Source organism: Nyctereutes procyonoides, unplaced genomic scaffold, assembly GCF_905146905.1.
Source record: "Nyctereutes procyonoides isolate TBG_1078 unplaced genomic scaffold, NYPRO_anot_genome, whole genome shotgun sequence".
NCBI classification, from domain to species: Eukaryota; Metazoa; Chordata; class Mammalia; order Carnivora; family Canidae; genus Nyctereutes; species Nyctereutes procyonoides.
Genome location: NW_026575052.1, coordinates 57,614,895 through 57,637,756, shown reverse-complemented (window position 1 = coordinate 57,637,756; position 22,862 = coordinate 57,614,895). Strand labels below are relative to the sequence as shown.

Genomic DNA, 22,862 nt, shown 5'->3' with positions numbered 1-22,862 from the left:
AAGTTGCTAAAATATGCTAATAAAGTTAAATTTGATGTTTTACATTAAAAATAAAATATTTGGTTTATCTCTCAGACATCTATAACATATAATAAATAGTGGGCAGTATAGTAATATAATAAAGTTTTGTGATACCCTGAAATTTGATGAGTTTTCTTTAAAAAAAAAATCATAATATACTTCATTTCAGCCTTTTAAACCACAATCTCAATGAACAGATTTGCAGAAATAAAACAATATAAACACAAAATGCTACAGTCTATGTTTTTTCGTTTCCTGTTTTTTTGTAGTTTTTTTTTTTTTTTAACTTTCGGGGAATCTACATGTCCGTTTCATAAAAGTCAAAGAAACTTAGAGATAACAAAACAATTTCAAATAATAAAGAATGGATTTAAATTGCCTTGTTTTCCTTCCAACTGCTAGGGCCCTCCTCCCCACAGCGACCGGGGCACCGGGCGGGTTCAGCTAAAGGTAGATTACTTGGAACTATGGCTCTGTTTCTAGCCTTCTTCGCTTATGTACAGCAGTAATTACAGACATGGCTGAAATCACCATGGATTTCAGAGAAAGCCAGAATTAAACACGATAAAAATTTAAAAAATAACTACTTCATAAATATTTATTATTTACATTAGGGGGGAGATCTGCTAGTCAGGAGAGTTTTTGTACAAGTCGATGAAATGTAGAAGCAAGTGAGAACGCCAGCAGTTTAGAGAAGGGCATGGGGACGATGGCCACGAACGTAGAAAACACGTGCGAGTCAACAAAAATAATCTGCGCAAAAAGCAAACAGGACATGATAGAAACCTTTTTCTTAAAAAATAGAAGGTATTTCACAAAGGCCTGAACATTTTACATGTTAGTACTAAAAATGGGGGGCGGGGGCAGGGAAGCTTCATATATTTTCATCACAAAAATATTTACCGGCACTCCAAGTGGAGTGTTCTCTTCTGTCGTTATGATTATCTTACTAGAGAGGGGAAGAGGTGGCAAACTGTACAGACTATTGACGTCCAGGAGTTACAGTCGAGGCAGCTGACACATATCTTCTCATCTAATACCTTAACGAAAAGGCCCTGGAGAGAATAAAGAAAATCAGAAGGGAAGATTACGGTCTTTTTATTAATAATACTTGTCAATGGTAATAGAAAAGTGGGGCGTGGCGGTCCTGGGCCACGCCTTGACTCGAGTCTCTCTGCAGTCACACTGCCGGGTGGTCCCGGGGCACAATCCAGGGTGGCCGCAGCGTTCTTGTCCCCAGTCACCCGAGGTTTGCTCTCCGCAGGGAACTGGGCGGTGGACGGGCCGCCAGACCTGCACCAACTCCCCTCTGAGGCCACGCCGCGGGACGTGTCAGTGGGCCCGGTGCTTTCGCTTTTTGTGCTTTTTGTCCTTCTTCTTGTTGGCACACTTGGGGCAGAACCACTGCATCTCTTCTGGTGGTGCAGCCATTATTCCGACACATGGCCTACATGGGTAGGGAACAAACAAGATTTTGGATGAAGAAGCTTTATTTATGGACATATTCCTTCCCTGTGTGTATAATTTTAAATAATTAGATCATCTTTAGGTCTGGAGCATGTCTAGCAGGGTCCAGGCTGAACAGCTCCAACTTGGGAGGTGTGGTGGCTGGGCAGGGGGGTGACTGTGACCGGGTGGCCCTTCCTGCCACCATGATGCAGGAATTAGCTATCATTCCCCTTTTTAGACAGAAGCAGGCTGGTTCTTCTTTTATCTTATAGGTACATCCTATATCACGTGGCTGAGTGGATTTCTATCTTTTTATATCTTATTTTTAAACTGTAAAATGAGGAGATTATTCACATACATTCTGGCAGTGTTTCCTTAGTTTGGGGGCGCTGTTGGAGAGGTCGGACAGGCAGACAAGCCATGTCTTCCTGCACCTTGTGACTTGCTTACCAAGGGCATCCCTCAAGGCTACTGTCAAGTGCTGAGGCTTACAGAATATTACTGGAAAAAAAGGAAAGGGAAACCCCTTATCTCCTTTTTTTTTTCCTTTAAAGATTTTATTCATTTGAGAGAGAATGAGAGAGAGCACAAATGGAGGTAAGGTAGAGGGAAAAGCAGATTCCCCACTGAGCAGGGAGCTGGATGAGACTCAACCCCAGGACCTGAGATTGTGACCTGAGCCCAAGACAGATGCTCAACTGACTGAGCCACGCAGGTGCCCTTCCATTTTTTTTTTTTTTTTAATAAGAAGGATATATAGGCTAGGCAAAATATTTGGAATTTAGGTTGAAGAACAACACTTCAAAGATTGTCGATTTTTACAATTAATAGTAATTACATGTTATTCTTACTGTGATTTTGCTCCCTGCACTGCCCTAGGATGGTAGTGGAACGGAGAGAGTGTCCAGGATGGATCGTGGTCACCGCTGTGCCCTGAGGAGCCCCCCTTGCAGCCAGCCTGGCCCGGCCCACAGCGCTCACCAGTGATACCAGTCGTCACAGTCGTCACAGCCGATCATGGGACTCCCGTCGTCGGGCTTGTTGCATCCAGGACAGATCCAGATCTGATTCCCCCATTCATCTCGGATCTGAGGATTTTTAAATGGGAGGATGGGAAAAGGGGGACAAAGAGAGACGGAGTGCGAAAAAAGAACCAAAAAGAGGGCAGGGTAAGAATGATTAGCGCTTTATCCTGTGAGCCTCATAAACAAGCAAGCGGTTTAACAATTCACTGAAGCCATGATCGCGATCATCCCTACCCCGGTCACATGAAGAAGAGAGAGCTACTACGTACTCAGTGAGAAGACACTTCTAATAAGTATTTTATACTCTCTTTTGTAAGTCATAAAAACAAAGCATTTTATCACCAGTTCTATGCACTGTATGACCTGTAGCCACTTTGATCTAAAAGCTACTACAGACATGTAAGTCGGTGCTAATCACGGTCATCGTGGCAGTGACGGTGGATATTTCTGAAAGCTACAAACCTCGATCGTATGCAGCTTTCTCAGTCACATTCACAGGCATGGAATTAATACATGCAGCCCAATGTGCATGTATCACCTTATTACTTATTAGCCAAGCCCTTCTCCTGAACTAGCTGATAAGATCAAGGATATAAAAGAGCTGTTACTAAGTAACTTTCCATTCCCTTTATGACATTTTCAGTAAGGCACAATCAACTAAAGGGCAAATAGAATAAGGGGCGCAGGAGGCCAACGAGGTACACATTTTAACATCATTTTGTTATGAATGTGGTGAGCTCTGGCGTTTGCTTTCCCTAACCTCGCAGTTCCAAATAAGAAGCATCCGTTAGTCGCTTCCTCAAATTCCACATTAACAAAACCAATTTGGAAGAAGCAAATCTAGGACGGGCCTCCTGAACACAGTAATGACTACAAGCTGATTTTCAAAAGTTTTTTTTTTAAATTAATTAATTAATTAATTAATTAATTAATTTATGATAGAGAGAGAGAGAGAGAGAGAGGCAGAGACATAGGCAGAGGGAGAAGCAGGCTCCATGCACTGGGAGCCTGATGTGGGATTCGATCCCGGGTCTCCAGAATCGCGCCCTGGGCCAAAGGCAGGCGCTAAACCGCTGCGCCACCCAGGGATCCCTGATTTTCAAAAGTTTTTACAGTCACACGGCAAATGGTCTCATTCAGTTTGTTTTGCAAAGTATAGTTGGTTCCTAGCCTTTCGGATACAACACTGACTAGATATTCAGAAAAGAAGGGCTCTCTTTGAGTGTGGTGGGTATACTGGGGACACAGATGCTTCATTCCACTGATGTGCTATTTTAAGGCTGACCATTTTTGGAAGGGTCTCTACCAAAGGCAAGCTACACTGATCTGAAAGCTTCCTGAAGAAGCCTATGGGCAGCTACGTGTCTGGTTTCACCCTCTGCTTCTCAGGGCAGAGAACCACCAGTTCTCTGGTGCCAGCTGTCTAGGGTTAAGACTGGTCCAGCGTCCTATGCCCTGCAGCGGCCACGCATGGCCAGCCCTGCTGCTGGTTGACCTCTCTTGAAATGAGAAGGCCATAACTCTGTTGCTACAAGAGAAATTGGCCATAGCATCCTTAATAACTAACATCTAACCAGTGTACTGAGCTCTTCAAACATCTGACTTTGTTTACTCATCCTGAAACAACCCTTGGATACGTGAAGAATGGGGAAGCTGGAGCTGGGGGAACGTGAGCGACACTACAGTGGTCATTATAAAGTCCCACTATCAGGCAGTGACAAAATCAGCCTTTTTGCTCAATAGCCTATGTTGCTCAATAGCCCAAAACACACATTTTGTTCTCTGTCTACAAAGTGTTTCTGAGGAGATACAAGGCATTCCATCCATGTTGCCTATGCCAATTGGATCCATCACCAGGGAGTTAGCCCTAAAGTCCTCTGGAGAATCGGAAGGATAGAACACGTTGTATCGATCATCCAGTCTAATTACAGATGAAGCAACGGAGGTAGAAGAAGTTATATATGAAATCAAGGGGTGATGTGACCTCAATTTAAACACCCAGGACAGGGATCCCTGGGTGGCGCAGCGGTTTAGCGCCTGCCTTTGGCCCAGGGCGCGATTCTGGAGACCCGGGATCGAATCCTACGTCGGGCTCTCGGTGCATGGAGCCTGCTTCTCCCTCTGCCTGTGTCTCTGCCTCTCTCTCTCTTTCTCTGTGACTATCATAAAATAAATTTAAAAAAAAATTGAAATTTCTATTGAAATTGCCTAAAAGAGAAAATATTTATCTGATTTATAATAACTGTCAGAGTCCTACTTCCCAATCCTATCTAGTCAGACTGATCTGTGCATCAGGAGGCTGACAGGTCACAGTCTACATATTTGGTGGCACAGCAGTATCAGTACATGGAGTGCCTCTGTGCGCCTAAAATCTTTGTGTTGTATATACGTATGTCATTCCACACTTGTCCAAAGGATGCATTTATAAACACACTTCATTACTAGCCTGACTTTAGGGCTTGAGTAAGACCTGATATATTAAGTATGGGGAAAATACCTGAAAACAGTCCCATGACAACAATGTGAACTCATTAATAAGCTGAGTTTTACCATCTGAAGACATGCTTAGATACTTAAGAAGCCCTGTGGTTTGAAAGTTCATTTCCTTAACATGAAGGCCCTGAAGGTCTAGAGTATCCTAGACCTTCACCAGTGAAATACTATAAATTAGCACTGTTACCTAGAAACAGCATCTGGCCCATATGATCTGTGTACATTATGTAACTTATACTCTTTTTTTAAAAAATTTTTATTTATTTATGATAGTCACACAGAGAGAGAGAGAGAGGCAGAGACACAGGCAGAGGGAGAAGCAGGCTCCATGCACCAGGAGCCCGATGTGGGACTCGATCCCAGGTCTCCAGGATCGTGCCCTGGGCCAAAGGCAGGTGCCAAACCGCTGCGCCACCCAGGGATCCCCGTAACTTATACTCTTAAGTGAATAATTGGTTGAACGAGAAATTCAATGTGGGATTTGAATATCACTATTCATCCCTATATTTATACGTTGTCATTGTTGCATATACATATAAAACAATACAAACTAAAGAAAAACAATGCTGTGATATTGATTTGACATATGATTGACAATGATTTGATTATTTATGGAGACTAAATATGCAAATACCTTAATACAATACTTTACAGCCCTAAGCTTGAAAATGCAGTGGAAATACCTTTCTGGTCATAAAGAATTGCCTCTGAAATTCGGTAGTGACACATAAGACACCGCTTTGTAACTGAAAACATTTTCACGGTGGAAGAGCAAGCTCGGAGGTGCCTCCTCCTTAGCTACGACAGAAATAAAAGGCAGCATACCACGTAAGTGCTGACGGTCTCCGTGACCACACTTCGGACCGGGGCTTTGGAGGTTCCGGCTCCAGAGATGGCTGGGGATGGGGCCGGCATCAAAGCTGGGGCCGTGGCAGACTGCGTGAGGAGTGGTGAAGGCACCGGGGCAGGGGCGATGTGCATAGGGACAGGGGTAGGGGCTGCTGCAGGCGGCGGGGTCTTGGGTCTACTCAGAGAAGGGGCTGGTTTAGCTTCAGGGGCTGGGACCACTTTGCTGATGACACTGTCAACAAGAGAGAAAGGGAGAAGTCACAACAGATGGTACAGTCAAATCAGGCATTTTAAACATTATTACAGAAGAACTTTCTTCTTCTAGGAGCAAAATACTCTTCTAAGCAAGCAGCCGGGGACAGCCACAGAGGCCCCTGTTCCCCTCTTAGCTTGGTCAGAGTCAGGCCTGGGGAGAAGGGTGAGTAGCAGTGGTGAGGGACGCTCCCCTGGGAGGCAAGAGTAGCCACGGCTCCCTTCCTACTGTTTTCAGCTGGCAGGTCTCCGGAGTGTGCATCCTTGGGACTCACACAGGGCAGACCTGAGCTCAAACCCCAGGTCTGCCCCATGCTAGTCCCATGAGACTGTGGAAACCACTTCGAAATACTGGGCCTGAGCACCAAGGCAGGTATAATCCTGGGCACTTTACACATATCACCTCACCCAGTCTTCACAACAGCTTCAAAGAAGTTACCGTGATCCCATTTCATCGATGAGGAAACAGGATTAGAGAGAGGAATAGGGGTACATGGGTGGCAGATTTTGGACCAAGGTCTATTCGATTCCAAATTCTTTCTTCATGTTTTTTTAAAAAAATTCCTTATTTGAAAGAAAAAAGTTATACATAATTTTGAGCAGAAAGAAAACAGTATCACAGATAGTTCAGGAAATGGAGATACACAGACATAAGCCCTTTGCCACATTCCCTCCTGATCACCCTACCTCTTCCCCAAGTAACCACTGTCCTCAAGCTGCCAAGTATGTTCTGTATTTCTGTTTGTAGAGACCCACAAACAATATATACCGTTTTATGTTTTCCAACTATATAAACAATGTTGCACTATATTTATCCTTTGCAATTAGCTTTCCTTCATTTTCTTTTATTGAGATATAGTTGACATATAACCTTGTGTAAGTTTGAGGTGTACAATGTGTTCGATTGATACATGGCAATGATTATTATAGTAATAATATGATTATTATAATAGGGTCAGCGAATACCTTTACCATGTTACACAATTATTTCTTTTTTGTGTTGAGAACATTTAAGGTCTAATCTCTTAGTAACTTAGAAGTTTATAATATAGTAATGTTGACTATAGTCTCCTTGCTCTCTGCATTAGATTTCCAGAACTTACTTGTCTACCGACTGTCTACTTAGTTTTAGGTCTCTTGATTTATCCGTGGTGATATATAAATATAGATCTATATAATATATAGATCTATATTATTAATCTTAATTGTTATATAGTATTCTGTGGTATGAGTAAGTCCAAGGGTTTGTGCCCACCGCCCTACTGAAGGTAAAATATGCTACTTTGTAACTGTTTTATGTTAACTTGGAAACATGGTGAAGAATTTCCCCAGGCTATCTTCCCAGGAATAAAGTTGCTGGGTCACAGGGCATGCACATTCTCATCTCTATCAGGAATCCCAAGCTGTTCCTAAAGTGACTGCACCAACTTATCTCCTCTTTCTACCATCCTGCACTAAACTTTCCAAGTCCTGCTTGCTGATCAACAAAGTGTGAATATAGACAGCAGCCTCTGAGGGTTACAGTGAGTACCTGGATATAGAGAAACATGCCAAACACCATTAAATATGAAGTGTGAACACCAGCATTATATTGATGGCTGCTGCTCATGACAATCCCTGACATCACCATTATCAGACTGTATCTTTCCACCTTCTTAAAGTCTTAGTTTAGAAAGCACCTCCACTAAAAAGCACTAATTCTTTGCTACTCTCATTAGAAGTTTATAAAACATTAAATTACTTTAAAAGTTACGTGATGTAAGCAAGATGGTCCTAACAACTCTAACAACCTCTGGTCCTAACAACTACACCATACCATCTCTCTCACTGCTCACTGAATGCGTTTTGCCTTACTTATAGGGGGAGAGTTCAAAGACTTGACTATGGGCATATTTATATCCATAGTGCAAGCACTCCTTATGTTTATAGTTACACTAAAATGTTACACACTATTTTTGGAGGCAATTTCCCATAATGGGTTGAAATATAGGTGCTGGAACCAAAACTAAAGGAAAAGCAGGAACCCAGAGAAATAAGTAGAACACAGATGTTTTGCCCCGAGGGCGAGTGTGCATACCGCAAATCTGATCTTTGGCTTTGATAAAGAGGACAGGTTTCAAAGCCTAGGCCTGCCAAAGTGGAAAGTCTAATAGAACTCCCATCCCACATTAAAAACTCCCAACCGGCTACACTGATTAAGTAAGAATGAGTCAGAGCCTTGTGAATTCTTAGCTCTGCTGGTCTGGGACACTGTATTTAAAGTGCTCTGGACTTATAATGTGCCTAGGTACCCAGCACTAATCATCTTGAGAAGAAGTAACTTAAAATCTAAGCCTTCTATTATCAATACAGATAATTATTAAGGAAAAAAAAGCAGCACACAATCAAAGAAAACCAAATGTAAGAGAAGGCAAGATAGCATCAGGGAGAACAAGAAGCTAACAGATAGAATAAAGAGACCTTTAGAGACCACACAGTAGAATTATCAGCTACAACAACTCTGCCTACAACATTAAAAATAAATAAAAGGCAAAGTGTGACATTACCTGCAGGTAATATAAAGTTATAAAGATTGATTAGCAGATTTGAAAAGAAATGAACTTAGAAATGAAAAATAAAGCGACAAATTTACTCTCAGCAGAATGAGAGAACTATAAACTCAGTAAGAAGATAGAAGAAATCATGTAGAATGTAGCTTGGAGGGGCAAGGAGAGAATATGATAAATTGCTGCATGTTTAATAATTACTATACATTTAATCATAATTCTAAAGAAAGAATGGGGCAGAGACAAAATTTTAATAAGAATATCTGGGGACTTTTATGGAATGGATGGCAGATACCAATCCATAGACTTGGTGAAGCCCAGAGTCCCAGTCAAGATAGAGAAAGGAAAATCTTGGGACGCCTGGGTGGCTCAGCAGTTTAGTACAAGCCTTCGGTCCAGGGTGTGATCCTGGGGTCCCGAGATCTAGTCCCACATCGGGCTCCCTGCATGGAGCCTGCTTCTCCTCCTGCCTAGGTCTCTGTCTCTCTCTGATTCTGTCGTGAATAAATAAAATCTTAAAAAAAAAAAGAAAGGGAAATCTGCACCTAGACACATCAGAGTGAAACTATAAAATATCACAAAGAGGAAAGTCTGAGGAATGGTCATAGGGGAAGAAGAATACTACTTTCAAAGAAACAGATGACAGCTGACTTCTCCACAGCAACAATGCAACTGGAAGAACAGTGGAATCCCATCTTCCCTGTGCTGAGGAAACCTGCATTTTGTCTTTGTAAACTCCCAAAATAAGGATCAAATAAAAGACATCTTCAGGCAAGGAAAATCTAAGGCCTTGCCAACAGTGGATCCTTACTAAAAGAAATTCTAAAGGAGTGATTCTCAAATGTTTTGAAAGTCTTAGCGACCACTTCACATTCTTAAAATGACTGAAAAACCTAAGGAACTATTGCTTACGTGTAGCGCATCTGTCAGTATTTGCCATATTATTATTATTATTTAAAATTTTATTTATTTGCGTGTGCACGCGCACGAGAGAGAGAGAGAGGGGCAGAGACACAGGCAGAGGGAGAAGCAGGCTCCATGCAGGGAGCCCAATGTGGGACTCAATCCCAGGACTCCAGGACCATGCCCTGGGCTGAAGGCAGATGCTCAACCGCTGAGCCACCCAGGCGTCCCTTATTTGCCATATTAAAAACCAAAACTGAGATTTTTAAAAAATAAGTAGTTACTAAATCATTTAAAAGTAAGAATAAGAAACTCATTACATATTAATAGCATTTTTTTAAAAACAATTTTCGGAGAAGACTAGCACTAGCTTCATAGTTTTGCAAATCTCCTTAATGTAACTGGAGAGGGGAGGAGCATGTTAAAGGCCTTTATAGATAATTGTGTAAAATTTTCCATACTGCACCAAAATACAATGAGTGATAGTTTCTTAAGGTAGTTGCTATGTGAAACCTGAAATCATATTGGTAAGCTTTTCATATTGTGTTACATTAAAACTCATTGAACTGCTAAGCACTTTGAAAAGTTATTTTACCCACAATTTCATTATACAATATTAAAATATCACACTTGTTGGTGTTATCATCATCTCGTCAAAAATGCCTTGGAGCACCGAGTAGCTGTCAAATTTTAATATGTTTTCCAAGACTCTAGACTCTAATTTTTACTTAAAAGCTGCTATTTTATCATTTATTACACATAATCCTGGTATTTTCCATGAAATAACAGTCTTCCTTTGTTCATTTTGGAGGAAATGTTGGCCAGGTATCCAAGTCTGAATAGCCATTGTCTGTCAGTTGCTCTTTCAAGTAAAAATGGTATCTTGAAAAAAGATGCGAGCTGAGTTTGCAACTTAAATACTCAAGACAACTATCACATTTTAGTATGGAGGGAAAGTGTTTTATGAGCATTTCCTATTTCATCACTGTCCACTTCACCACATAAACCATTCAAAAGCTGTATATTCTGAGGGCCTATGCACCACTCTGAGCACCTCTGCTCTAAAAGAAAGTACTTCGGGAAAAGGAAAGTGATCCCATTAGAAGGTCTAAGATGCGAGGAAGAATGATAAACATGTTGGTAAAGTTAAATAGACACTGACTAAAGTAAACAATAATATATTATGGCATTATTTAAAAAAGATAAAATACATGGAAAGAGTAATACATAAATCAGCAGGGTTGAATACAGCTAAAGCATACTAATGTACTTCTATTATTTGAAAGGAGGTATAAAGGTATTCAATTTAAAATTTCTAGGTAACCATGTAAAGATTAGGAATGAAGTATAACTTCTAAACTAGTATGGAGAAAAATGAAATGTTAAAAAAAATAACCAATATGATAGAAGGAAAGGAGAAACCTAGAACAGTAAGACAAACAGAAAACCCCAAGTAAGGTGGACTATAACTCTAAAGATCAGTAATTGTATCATGTAAATGGCCTAAACAATTTACTGCTCAGATTGGGTAAAACAGTGAAACCTAACAGTATGCTATTTATAAGAGGCACATCTAACAGTGGAGCAATGGAAAGGCTGAAGGAAATGGCCAGCAAAAGAGGCATGTGGACACAAGGAAATATGACAGTACACAAAATACATTGTAAGGCAACAACTACCATGGTAAGGAAGGTTTCTTCATAATGGTTTCTTCCAATGTGCCAGGAAAATACAATTTAAAACTTGAATGCACCTAGAAACATTTCCTTAAAACATACAAAGCAGAACCAATAGAACTGTAAGAAACAGACAAATCCACAAGTGTAACTGGGGATTTTAGGATATCTATCTGGAACTGACAGAATAAATAGTTCAAAACCAGTAAAGAGGGGCCCCTGGGTGGTCCAGTCATTGCAGCGTCTGCCTTCAGCTCAGGTCATGATCCTGTGGCCCTGGAATCAAGTCCCACATCAGGCTCCCCTGCTCAGTGAAGTTTGTTTCTCCCTCTCCCTTGGCTCCTCCCTCTGCCTCTGCCCCTTCCCTGGCCTGTGTTCTCTTCTCTCTCACTCTCTTTCTCTCTCACAAACAAATAAAATCTTAACAAAACAAAACAAAACAATAAAGGTATACAAAGTTTGAACAAAATAAAAGAAATAATAAAACTGACCCAATGGACATTTAGAAAACTCTGTATTCAAACAAATAGACTATTTATTCTTTTCAAGAACATATTGAAAAAAAACTGAGCAAAGAATTCCCATAAGGCTGAAGAATCATTTGAATAGTATGTACACATACCTGTTACCTGGGCTACGCTAGTAGATCCTCAAAGGAATGTAAAGCCTTTTTTATTTTTATTTCTGTGTCCTTGGCACCTAACATGGTAACAGGCATTTGTAGGCACCTCATAAACCTGAACATGTTTAATTTTACTAATCAAACAAACAAAAGCTTGTCCTGCAAGTAGAGGTTTCCTGGAAGAAATGATACATTTAGGATATTTTTCTAGTCATCAAAAATCACAGGAAAAATTGTATAGTCATATGCACTATGATGTGGGAAGAAAGATGGATAAAGGACAGGAGAGGAAAATATGGGTGTCAATAAAGTGAGAAGAGAAGCGAAGAAATACCAGACAAGTTAGGAGAGTGGAGGAGAACCCAGGCACCTTCGGTTGTGGGTTCCGCAGAGTTAATGGGTGGGGGCGGGGGGTGGGGAGGACAGGAAGAAGAAAACAGTCTTGTGATCTGTGAGGACCAGAGGTGGAAATATGCCCCCAAATCTAAGTTATCGACAAGAGGAGGGTATTGGAGGGAAGGATATTTTCTATCTCCTACCTACTCATAGATGATGGGTGGGGATTTTCAAAAGGACATATAAAGAATTTGTTCTTCTGATTATCACTTTGTTTCAACTTTACCATTAGCTATTCTAGTGGAAAATGTTTGCTGGAGGTAACAACCGAACCTGTTATCTAAAATGCTTTTTAGATAATTCATGTGATCTAATGGACAATGATCATACAAAATTGAGAATTAGCTTTGTTTGAGTTGTAAGATGGTATAGTTAATTTGGAAAAAAGATGACTCAAATTACAGGGTATATCGCAAACCATAAATTCTAAAGGGATTAAATATTTGGTAAAAGAAAACAGAAAACCATTAAAGTACCCCAACAAATGAGTAAACATATGTTTTTAATCTTGGGGTAGAGGAGGATTTTCTAAGTATCTCCGCAAAAGTAGATACCATAAAAGGAAACCCTGATTTGACTGTGCAAAAACTATAAATATCATAAGCAAAGGCAAAGACAAAATGGAGGAAAATTATTTGCAAAATACATGATAGAGAATTCAGTCCCTATTATAGAAAGAGTTGTTTCAAATTGAAACCAAAAAGACTAACATTCTTAATAAAACAGGAGCAAAGGACACAAACAGGTGATATAGAGTGAAAGAAACAAAAATGTCAAGAGTCAAGATGGGGAATGGGAGGAATGGTCGGTTATAGCACTTCTGAATGGTTACCAAAACCTTAAAAAGGTACTAGTCTTGACCAGCAATTCCATGTGTAGAAATTAATCCTAAGGAAATAATTAGACAACTAAGTAAAGATATGGGGAAAAGAATATTATTTATAGCATTGTTTATAATTGCCAAAAACCCGCAAACTACAATGACTGTAATTTAAAATACCCCCAAATAGGGGATTGTTTAAATAAATGAAGATAAACAAAAGACTAGTAATCTGAGATCTCTCTCTCTCTCTCTCTCTCTCTCTCTCACACTCTCACACACACACACACACACCATACGTTTACAAAAAAAAAGTTATGGATAGTCTGCATCAGAATCCAATTTTTGTAAGAAAAAAAGCAAATAAGAATGTATGAAAGAAGTAAAAAAGAATATAAGGACATTCACACCAATATTTCCTGAAATTGACTCTGCATGGTGGGGTTATAGATGGTTCCTTTTTCTTTTTTTAATTTAAAAAATGTTAATTCTAGTATAGTCAATACACATGCTATATTAGTTTCGGGTTATGATACAGTGGTAGGTTTTTTTCTTCCTTCCCATTTATCTGTAATTATCATATGTATCTTGTGTAATAAAAAATTAAGTTAAAAACACTTGCCACAGTATACACATCTGAAATGTTGCTGGGAATTGTGAATAATGGTTTGAATTGCACATTTATGACTTATCCACTTTTCTGTATATATGTTACAGTTTATTTAATAAACTACTGGGAAAACACAATGGCTTGGCTAAAGCCTTCCAGCCAACTGCTGACCATGTTCTGGTCATAGAAGTCCCAAGCTCAATTCAAAAGCTGCTCAATTTAGTGTATTTAAAATGAGTGTATTATCATTAACAGAGATAACAAGAAAAGGGTCAAGGGAGGAGAACCCCATAAAGTTAGGTTATTCTGGTACATAATTAAAATCATACATTTGAACAGCTTTGAGGTATTTTTAAATTTTTTTTAGCTTTGAGGTATTAAGGTGGGTTCACAGTCTTGGGTCTTGTCTTTTCAAAGGAATACAATGTCCACAGCTGCTCTGTATCTATATTACATGCATATCTGTCTCCATCGTTCACAGCAGCAGTACATTTCTTAGGAGTAATATGGGTACCTTGTCTTTGAATTATTTGCAGTATAAAAGTGTCTTAATACATATTTATCAACTTTATTTTTTTAAATTTTATTTATTTATTCATGAGAGACAGAGAGAAAGGCAGAGACACAGAGGAAGAAGCAGGCCCCATACAGGAAGCCTGATGTGGGACTTGATCCCAGGTCTCCAGGATCATGCCCTGAGCCAAAGGCAGGTGGCTTAACCGCTGAGCCACCCAAGCGTCCCTATTTATCAACTTTAATAAGTGTAATGCCTAATGTTGGGTCGAGAACTCTTAAAAATAAATATCTTATTCTTCAATATTTTTGCCTGTTTAAAATATTTTAGACTGGGCTAATTTCCTCTTCCCTTCCTTCCTGTGTATCTTCCTACCATATCACACTTAAAGAGTTCCAACACTGAGATTTCTATTTGCCAACATGGATTTGGATTCCTCACCTATGTTCTCACCCTCAGACCAAGAATGATGATGACATCAATGCCAGGACCAAGCACATCTTGAAGGTTTCAATCTAACTATTATCTGGAAATGCTTTTCAATTGCTTTCAGCTCTACCAAACACATAATGAATATTACCTGCTCTGCCTGACTCTTTCCAATCCCCTTTCGTTTTCTTTCATTTCTCTTAGATTTCTCTTACCTAGAAGGTTTGTAAATGGTGCCCCTGAGAATGGCTTAGTATTAGCCAAAGGGTATAGAGACCGGTGATCATTTCATGGGGCAGTGCCTGAAATCTCACAGATATATTTGCTCCTGTCTTCTTATTTTTCAATTTAGACAGATGGCATTTTGGTTAAAATCACTAATAATAATAATAATCTTTCCAAAATGCCTGATATTCCCTTCCAGTTCAACTGAATTTTCAACTGAATTATTTCTCTTAAAGATATATATGTTCGTGTGTGCGTTTTTCTTATTCAAATTTCCTGAATGGCAAAAGGAAAAAAACGTTAAAGTGGGTACTCAGTGTTGCTGCGACAAGACATGTCCTAATCTGTTTCCAAGATATTAGACTGGCCACTAAAGTGACTAAAGTGACTTGCTTTTCCTAATTGCTTTGCATCTTATGAGAAAATATATGAGTGTTTGAGAAGTTATTTTTTATTTTAGCTGCTAGGTGACTTTTGCGGTAATCGGATACATAGCTTTAATTATCTCTTTCATTAGCTCTTCAGTTTTGCACATTCCAGAAAAATAAACCACATAACGTGATATAATTTCTAATCGCTTGTGAGATATTTTATCATCACTTAGCTTCATTAGATCACTGTAAAAATAACTTTGGATTCCTATTGGCCTTCACTCACAATCTTTATTGTTCCATACTTCTAAACAGTGTTTTTCGCTTCTTTAGATTTTTCTCCCTGAAGTATCACTGTTTCCCCGACTTAACTGCACAGCAAGTTCTCCTCCAGCGCTTTCTGTTGAATAAGCAATGGCGCGCAGAGTAACCAACACCGCCCACAGCTGTGTCCCACAATGGCTCCATGCTGCTAACGTTACATCTTTGGAGGATTTGATCAGAGTGCCCTAACTGCTATAAACACTGGAGTTATTCATAAAAACGTGTAGAAGGAGGGATTTTCAGTGGGATTTCTTTACCTGTTTCCCCACCACAAAACAGTGAAATAAATAGAATGGGTCATGGGCTGCTTGGCCTGAAATGCAAACTCACAGCTTGACAAGTCAATAAAGAACCAATCCTCACCTCTCCAGCCACACAGAGCCTCCAAAGTGAGAGGCAAACACAATTTGGATATGTCTGCCCAGGGCGTTTAATGATCCTTATTATTCAACTATTGTGTGCAAACACTATGAAGCCAGTAGTCTGAATTATCTAAGTCTGAATAACTGGCTACTAACCTGCATACAAAGTTCAAAAGTTCCCTCACAATGGCTCACTTATTCACCCTTAGAAGTGAACAGCCATTTTTAAGTGTAACAAAATGAAGCCATAGGTAAAAACTCTTGTAATCACCTCTAGGAATTTAATGTAAACTCTGGAACAGGAAATTTTTCATTGGAAGAAAAACCACTTTGATAAAAAAAAATATGTTCCTTAAGCCACGACTCTCTTCTCAGATTTAACATTTTAGTCAATCTCAGAAATACCATGTACCTTTTGAAATAACATATAAAACAAATTCCCACATTGCATTTTAAACTAACTCCATACAACACATACCAAAGGACCACTGAGGGGCACCTGAGTGGCTCAGTTGGTAAAGCATCTGCCTTTTAGCTCAGGTCATGATCTCAGGGTCCTGGGATGGAGCCCCGAGTTCGGCTCCCTGCTAAGCAGGGAGTCTGCTTCTCCCTCTGCCCCTCCCCCTGCTTGTGCTGTCTCTCTCTCTCTCACCAATAAATAAAATCTTTAAAAAAAGATCCCTGAGATTTCACTATAATATTACTATATAACTGCATAGTTGGGTCACAGTGGTTTTTATTTTTTTAAAAATATTTTATTATTTGAGAGAGAGACAGAGATAGCCATAGAGATAGCAAGAGAGAGCATGAACTAGGGAAAAGAGGGAGAGGACTAACATGCTCTGGGAAAACAATGCTGGGCAGTATCCATGCTATGTCATAAGAGATACTGAAGCTTCTGATTTGCTGTTCCCTGGATCACATGCTCTGGGGAAGTCATCTGCTACATTACAAGGATGCTGAAGCTGCCTTTGGACCCAGCCCATGTGACTGGCAATGGACGCCTCCTGCCAACAGCCATGCATGCGAGCTCTCAGCACATGCTCCAGCCGAGGCTTTCCTTTGACTGCGGCCCTGGGCAGCAGCTAGGAGAGAGATGTGAGTCAGAACCCCCCAGATTCCTGACCCACAGGAAACCAGGAAGTAACAAATGTCTATTGCTTTAAGTTGCTAAATTTTAAGGTCATTGGTTATATGGAAATAAGAAATATACCAAGTATCCATCTCATTTAGATATATAAGTAGATATTCAGAATTTAGGAGAAATTATGTTTCAGATTATCAGTGCTTAGAATGCCAAATTGTAACAGTGTCATTTCCATATTTCACATTTGATCAAAAGTAACAAATACCCAAAGACAATTATGAGGATCAGTTTTATGTTGATTCTTCAAATCAATCATCACTCCTTATTCTTCTTGATCCTCACAGCTCAACTTTAGCATTCATATAATTAACACAAATGTAAATGGATTTAATTCCTCAAGCTCATGGCTTGCCTCTTGAATATTTACATCATCTCATAAAACGAGTATTTTATCTTGTCATAGCCCAAGAACATATCAAGTAGGAAACATTTTATCTTTTAATTCAGGCATGACCTATTTGAAAAATGAAACAAATTGCATGAAGTAATTAGAGGAAAACATAGCCACTGTTTCATTTCCAAAGGAGATACCCAAATTATGATACTTCTATTGTCAAATGCTCAAAATCTGTAAAAATAACCTAAAAGGTTACTAATATTCAGATAAACAATAAATAATGCATGTTTCACTTTTGCAAAAAGATATAGTAGAAGGATAATTAAAAAAAAGTGAAACAAAAGTGGTCACTTTTTATAGGGAAAGGAAGAGGAAGGGTAGAGCAAAGACATGAAAGCAGGACCTCTCCAGAGAGATCTTACTATAGCTTCAACTTCGGAGTCAAGTGACTTTTTCACATATTCAGGAAACAGAATTATAAAATTGCCTACAACTAGAAAATAAATGGAAATAAAGGAACTGCAATGTAGATCATGCTGGTTAATACAACCACACAGAAAAAAAACCCCCAAAAACAAAAAAAAACAATTTCAGGTGACTTTAAGAGGACAGCATTTTGGTTACACACTCGTCAGGGATTTATTTTAAGAGCAAATAGAATGAATAAAACAATATATTTTTTTAAGAGCAAATAGAATGAATAAAATAATATTTAACTTTATTCAGCAGTTTTATTAAAGGAAAAATGGTGGTATTGTTGCTTATAGTAACAATTATTACTAAAAGGATATTAAAGGATGCCTGGGTTGCTCAGTGGTTGAGGATCTGCCTTCGGCTCAGGGCGTGATCCCAGGATCTAGGATCGAGTCCTGCATTGGGGTCCCTGTGAGAAGCCTGCTTCTTCCTTCCTCTGCCTATGTCTCTGCCTCTCTCTCTCTGTGTCTCTCATAAATAATTTTTTAAAAAAGATTATTTATTTATTTATGAGAGAGAGAGAGAAACAGACAGAGGGAGAAGCAGGCTCCATGCAGGGAGCCCGACGTGGGACTCGATCCTAGGTCTCCAGGATCATGGCCTGGGCTGAAGGTGGCACGCCCTGGGCTGAAGGTGGCACTTAGTGCCACCGGGGCTGCCCTCTCATAAATAATTAAATAAATCTTTAAAAAAAGAAGGATATTACTTTTTCAGATAGTTCTTGTAGAATAAAGCAAATAAATAATTATGTTAATGCTGCTAACCATCAAGACTTCAATATTAAAGAAAAGATGCAGAAATAAATTCAAAGAAATAACACTAGTGTTAAATCTCAACTGGAAAAAACAGTATAAATTTATAATTTGTTTCTGTTGTAAAGGCCCAGAAAAAAGGATATCCCAGTAGCAATGAGTACCTCTAGCACGAGATTGTGAGTCCTAAAATCCATTCTGCACAAAAAGGAACCAGTATTCCTTGTAGGAATGACTGATTTCAGGTCTGTGGCAGAAAATATGTAAGATAAACCGGGAACATTTCTTTCTTTTTTTTTTTTTTTTAAAGCTTTATTTATTTATTCATGAGAGACAGAGAGTCAGAAACACAGTCAGAGGGAGAAGCAGGCTCCCTGCGGGGATCCCGATTTGGCACTTGATCCTGGATCCTGTGAGCCAAAGGCAGATGCTCAACCGCTAAGCCACCCAGGTGTCCCAAACCAGGGACATTTCATATCAGGAAATGAAAAAACTATCAAAGGTCAATGGGGTTGTGATAAATTTCAGAAGACCACATGAAGACCCATCAGTGAAGCTGTGACCATCTGGATATTAAGAGGAATAGGGGGAAGAAGGGGGAGAGAGAGAGAGAGAAAGAGAGGAAGTGGGGAGAGGGAGAGAATTGGGAAGAGGGAGAGAGAGAGGGGATTTAAAGGTATTTTTTAAAAAGTATTTTACTTATTTATTAATGAGAGACACACAGAGAGAGGCAGAGACACAGGTAGAGGGAGAAGCAGGTTCCCTGCAGGGAGCCCGATGTGGGACTCAATCCCAGGACCCGGGATCACGCCCTGAGCCACCCAGATGCCCCTATCCCACCTTTATATGAGCTATATTTCAGGGTAACCAAAATGCCCTAGTTGATGAAGAAATATTTGTCTTTACTGAAGGATTTCAGCTAATAAATGTGAAAGGAATGACTTATTTAAAAAGAAATCTACCACTTTACAACTCCTAATGAGGTGGCTGTTCCAGCATTAATGGCAACATGACAGCCAGCCATGTGCCTGCTGATGGCAGTAAGAAATACAGAGCAGCAAAATACCCTTGTTAAACAAAAGTTGAACTTGGATCTAATCAAATCTTTAGAACTCTGTCTTTAGTGCTAAATGCCTGTTACAGGGACAGAATAGCAATTTAAATGACACTACAAGGGAGTAAGCAGAGACATCTAGAAAGTGAGGCATTTTTACTGGACAAATGATCTGGTTTATTCAAGGAATGAAATGTATGGCAAAAAGGACAGAGAGTGAGAGCTCTGGATTAAAAGGTACTTAGTCTGGTTTGGATCCTGATTCAAAAAAGGAACTGTCAAAATATATTTTTGCAACAAAGGGAGACAACTGGATATGGGCCGGGTACTATATAGCAAGAGAATGTTCACCTACTTGATGTGTTGTGGTAATGGCATTGTGGTTATACAAAAAAATAACCTTATTTTTAGAGTTGCATATTAAAGTGCGTGATCTGGAACCTGGATTTGCTTGGTCAGGACTTAGGCAGGAAAGAGAAGAAAAGGATTCCATCAAGCAAGTGTGGCAGCATTTTGATAACTGTTAAATCTAACAGGTAATGGGGACATGAAAGTTTATCACCTTATTCTGTTATGTTCGAAAATGTTCACAATAAATTCTTTAAAAATATTGGTAATATGCATTCTATCCAGAATGACTTAGGTTTATAAAACATGATAAAGCCAGGGCATGGGTACACTACTGTATCAACAGAATAATTAAATTTTCTTAAGGTACATGTGCTTTGGTTATTTGCTTTAATGCATCTTTGCTTTTTTTTCTTTTCCCCCTTCATATTTTTCCATCTTCAAATTTTACTCACCCTGTAGGGCTCTATTCAAATTCCCCTCTCCCCCAAGGCTTTTCTAACTCTTCCTAGCTGGAAGTAATCATCTTGAACTTCTATATAATTTTAGACATACCTCTTCTGGCCTTTAACACTTTCTCCCTCCCATTATGATTATTTCTATCTATAATGTTTCTGAGAGGAGAACTAACACCTGATTCCAATTTACCATTTGCACAAGTGTTATCTCCTTCAACACAGTTGAACTATGTATATAATCAACGTTAATATTTGTTGAATGCAGATCAATTTTTAAAAAATATGTAAACTCATGAAGGTGTTCTCTAGAGAACTGTCAGCGTTCTTTTCAAACACTAAATTCTCTTGAGTCAGAGCTTCTATAAGATTTTGTGATTTCAAAAAGGCTTCTGCTTTTCTCCAGCAAATAAGAGGGAGCCTTTGGTAAGGAAAAGCAAAGCCAAATGCAACTAACATTCAATACAGTGAGACTTTACTATTAATACTCCTCTCTGAGGAGGTTGCTTAATTACTTAGAAAAACATGCTTTTACATGAAAATATGCTAAAGTTGCAAGTTAACCATAAAAAATAAGAAATTCATTTCTTCAATCACTTATTCATTTTTGGATTAAAGAACATCTCAGTTATTTGAAAACATTAAAAGCAGTATGATATTCAGTGAACTTGAAAAATGAACAAGATTATGATTGAGATTTGTATCTCACTGGAGTGTTATAAAATTCAGTTATTACTGCAGTCATGCTCAGAAAATCCAACACCACTACTTTAGAAGATATTAAAATCTGATAATGGCTGCTGTGTCTTCACCAAAAATCACCATGCTTCCCATGAATTCTTATCTTCCTCTGTAAATAGGGAATTTCTATTTCCCATAGAAATATTTACAGATATACACACATATGTACATATATATATAATGTGTATATATGGACAAATACATGTGCATATATATATTCACACATACATATCCTAAACTTCCAACAGTTACATGCACATGTATTTTTTCACTTATATACTACACTTCATTTATATACTATGGTATGTATCCTACTCCCAACAGTTACATCTGCATATGTACCACTTTCACTTGTGTATACATACAGCATAATATGTATCTTATTCTGGACAGCTGCAGTATTCTTCTTCTCTTAGACTGTTTGATCATTTATCTTTTTTTTTTTTTTTTTTTTTTTGACAGAGAGAAAGATGGGGAGCAGAAGAGGGAAAAGCAGGCTTCCTGCTGAGCAGGGAGCCTGATGAGGGGCTCAATCCTAGGACCCCGAGATCATAACCTGAGCTAAAGGCAGATGATTAACTGAGCCAACCAGGAGCCTCTGATCTTATATCTTTGATAGTAAAGATGATCTTCCAAAATGAGAGCAAAGGGGATTTTAACAATTTGTTTGGAAAAGAACTTGTCCAATTGTTAAACTGTAAAACAGGAGAAATGAGATAAAATTCCCACACTCCAAAGAAATAAATTAGCTACAATGAACACTGATAAAATATTTAATGGGCAATCATTTTGGCTGCTTTAGTGTTAAAGGATTTTTGTGAATAAGAAAATCCATTTAAAAAAAGTCCAAGAGAGTTTAAAGCAGTGAGTAAATAAAGTAAAATAAAATAAAATGAAATGAAGTGATGTTTCTAAAATTTTCTCTGAGGCAGGAAAGGACTTCTGGAATTATTCCACTGACTTTAGAGCTGTGCTCAACGTGAAGATCATTCTAACAGAAGGAAAGAAAAAGAATACCAAAAGGAAGAAATGATAAGGTTGTGCAGTATCTACATCTTTCACAGCTTCAATACAGAAGAATTCAGCTGTGAGTTAGAGGCTCTGTCAGAGTTTGGTCCTCTTGTCTCCTCAAAGTTCTTCCTCGTGTCCTGTCATATCATGAACGGGCTGGAACAGGGAGCAAGATTACAAACTTTGGCCTGACAGACATGGCAAGAAAGGATGGATGTCAGGCTGGTTACACACATAGAATAACCCACCAGCTGCCCCAGGGTCTCTCAGAACTTCAGAACCATCAGGTTTAACAAATCCTTCATATATATGGTCATTTCATTCTCATTTTTCTGCTGGTGGGAACTTTAATAGGTATGACTTTTGGCTGATAATCTGGCATTACAATCTCTTAGAAATCATTTAAGATTTCCTCATCAACTTTACTTTTTTAATTTCATTTTCAAATTATGGGTGTCCTTTTTTTGGGGGGTGTCCTTTTTCATCTATTCATAGAGTGGTGCATCTGTTATTAGAAATATAATACAAGTCTTAAAAAGATCCACATTTCCCTTTTACATAGACTATAGAGTGACCGACTTCATATTATTTAAAACAAATTTGGAAATTTTAGTCACTCCACCTGTAAGACCTTCCAATTCCTTTAAGCAACTTAT

The 22,862-nt window shown here is 38.9% G+C and overlaps 1 protein-coding gene across 3 annotated transcripts in view; it reads right to left on the bottom strand.

The window, feature by feature from the left end:
• Positions 1-592: 592 nt before the first annotated feature.
• TAF3 (TATA-box binding protein associated factor 3) overlaps positions 593-22,862 on the bottom strand; it is a 176,548-nt gene continuing 154,278 nt past the window's right edge. For 2 of the 3 annotated variants that reach the window (XM_055331509.1, XM_055331508.1), the window contains exons 5-7: positions 5,814-6,069; positions 2,452-2,558; positions 593-1,468 (exon numbers count right to left, since the gene is read on the bottom strand). In XM_055331509.1, the coding sequence (XP_055187484.1) occupies positions 1,354-1,468; positions 2,452-2,558; positions 5,814-6,069 (478 nt within the window). In that variant the 3' untranslated portion in view covers positions 593-1,353. The remainder of the gene's footprint in view (positions 1,469-2,451; positions 2,559-5,813; positions 6,070-22,862) is intronic. The other variant, XR_008665255.1, reaches the window with a different exon arrangement.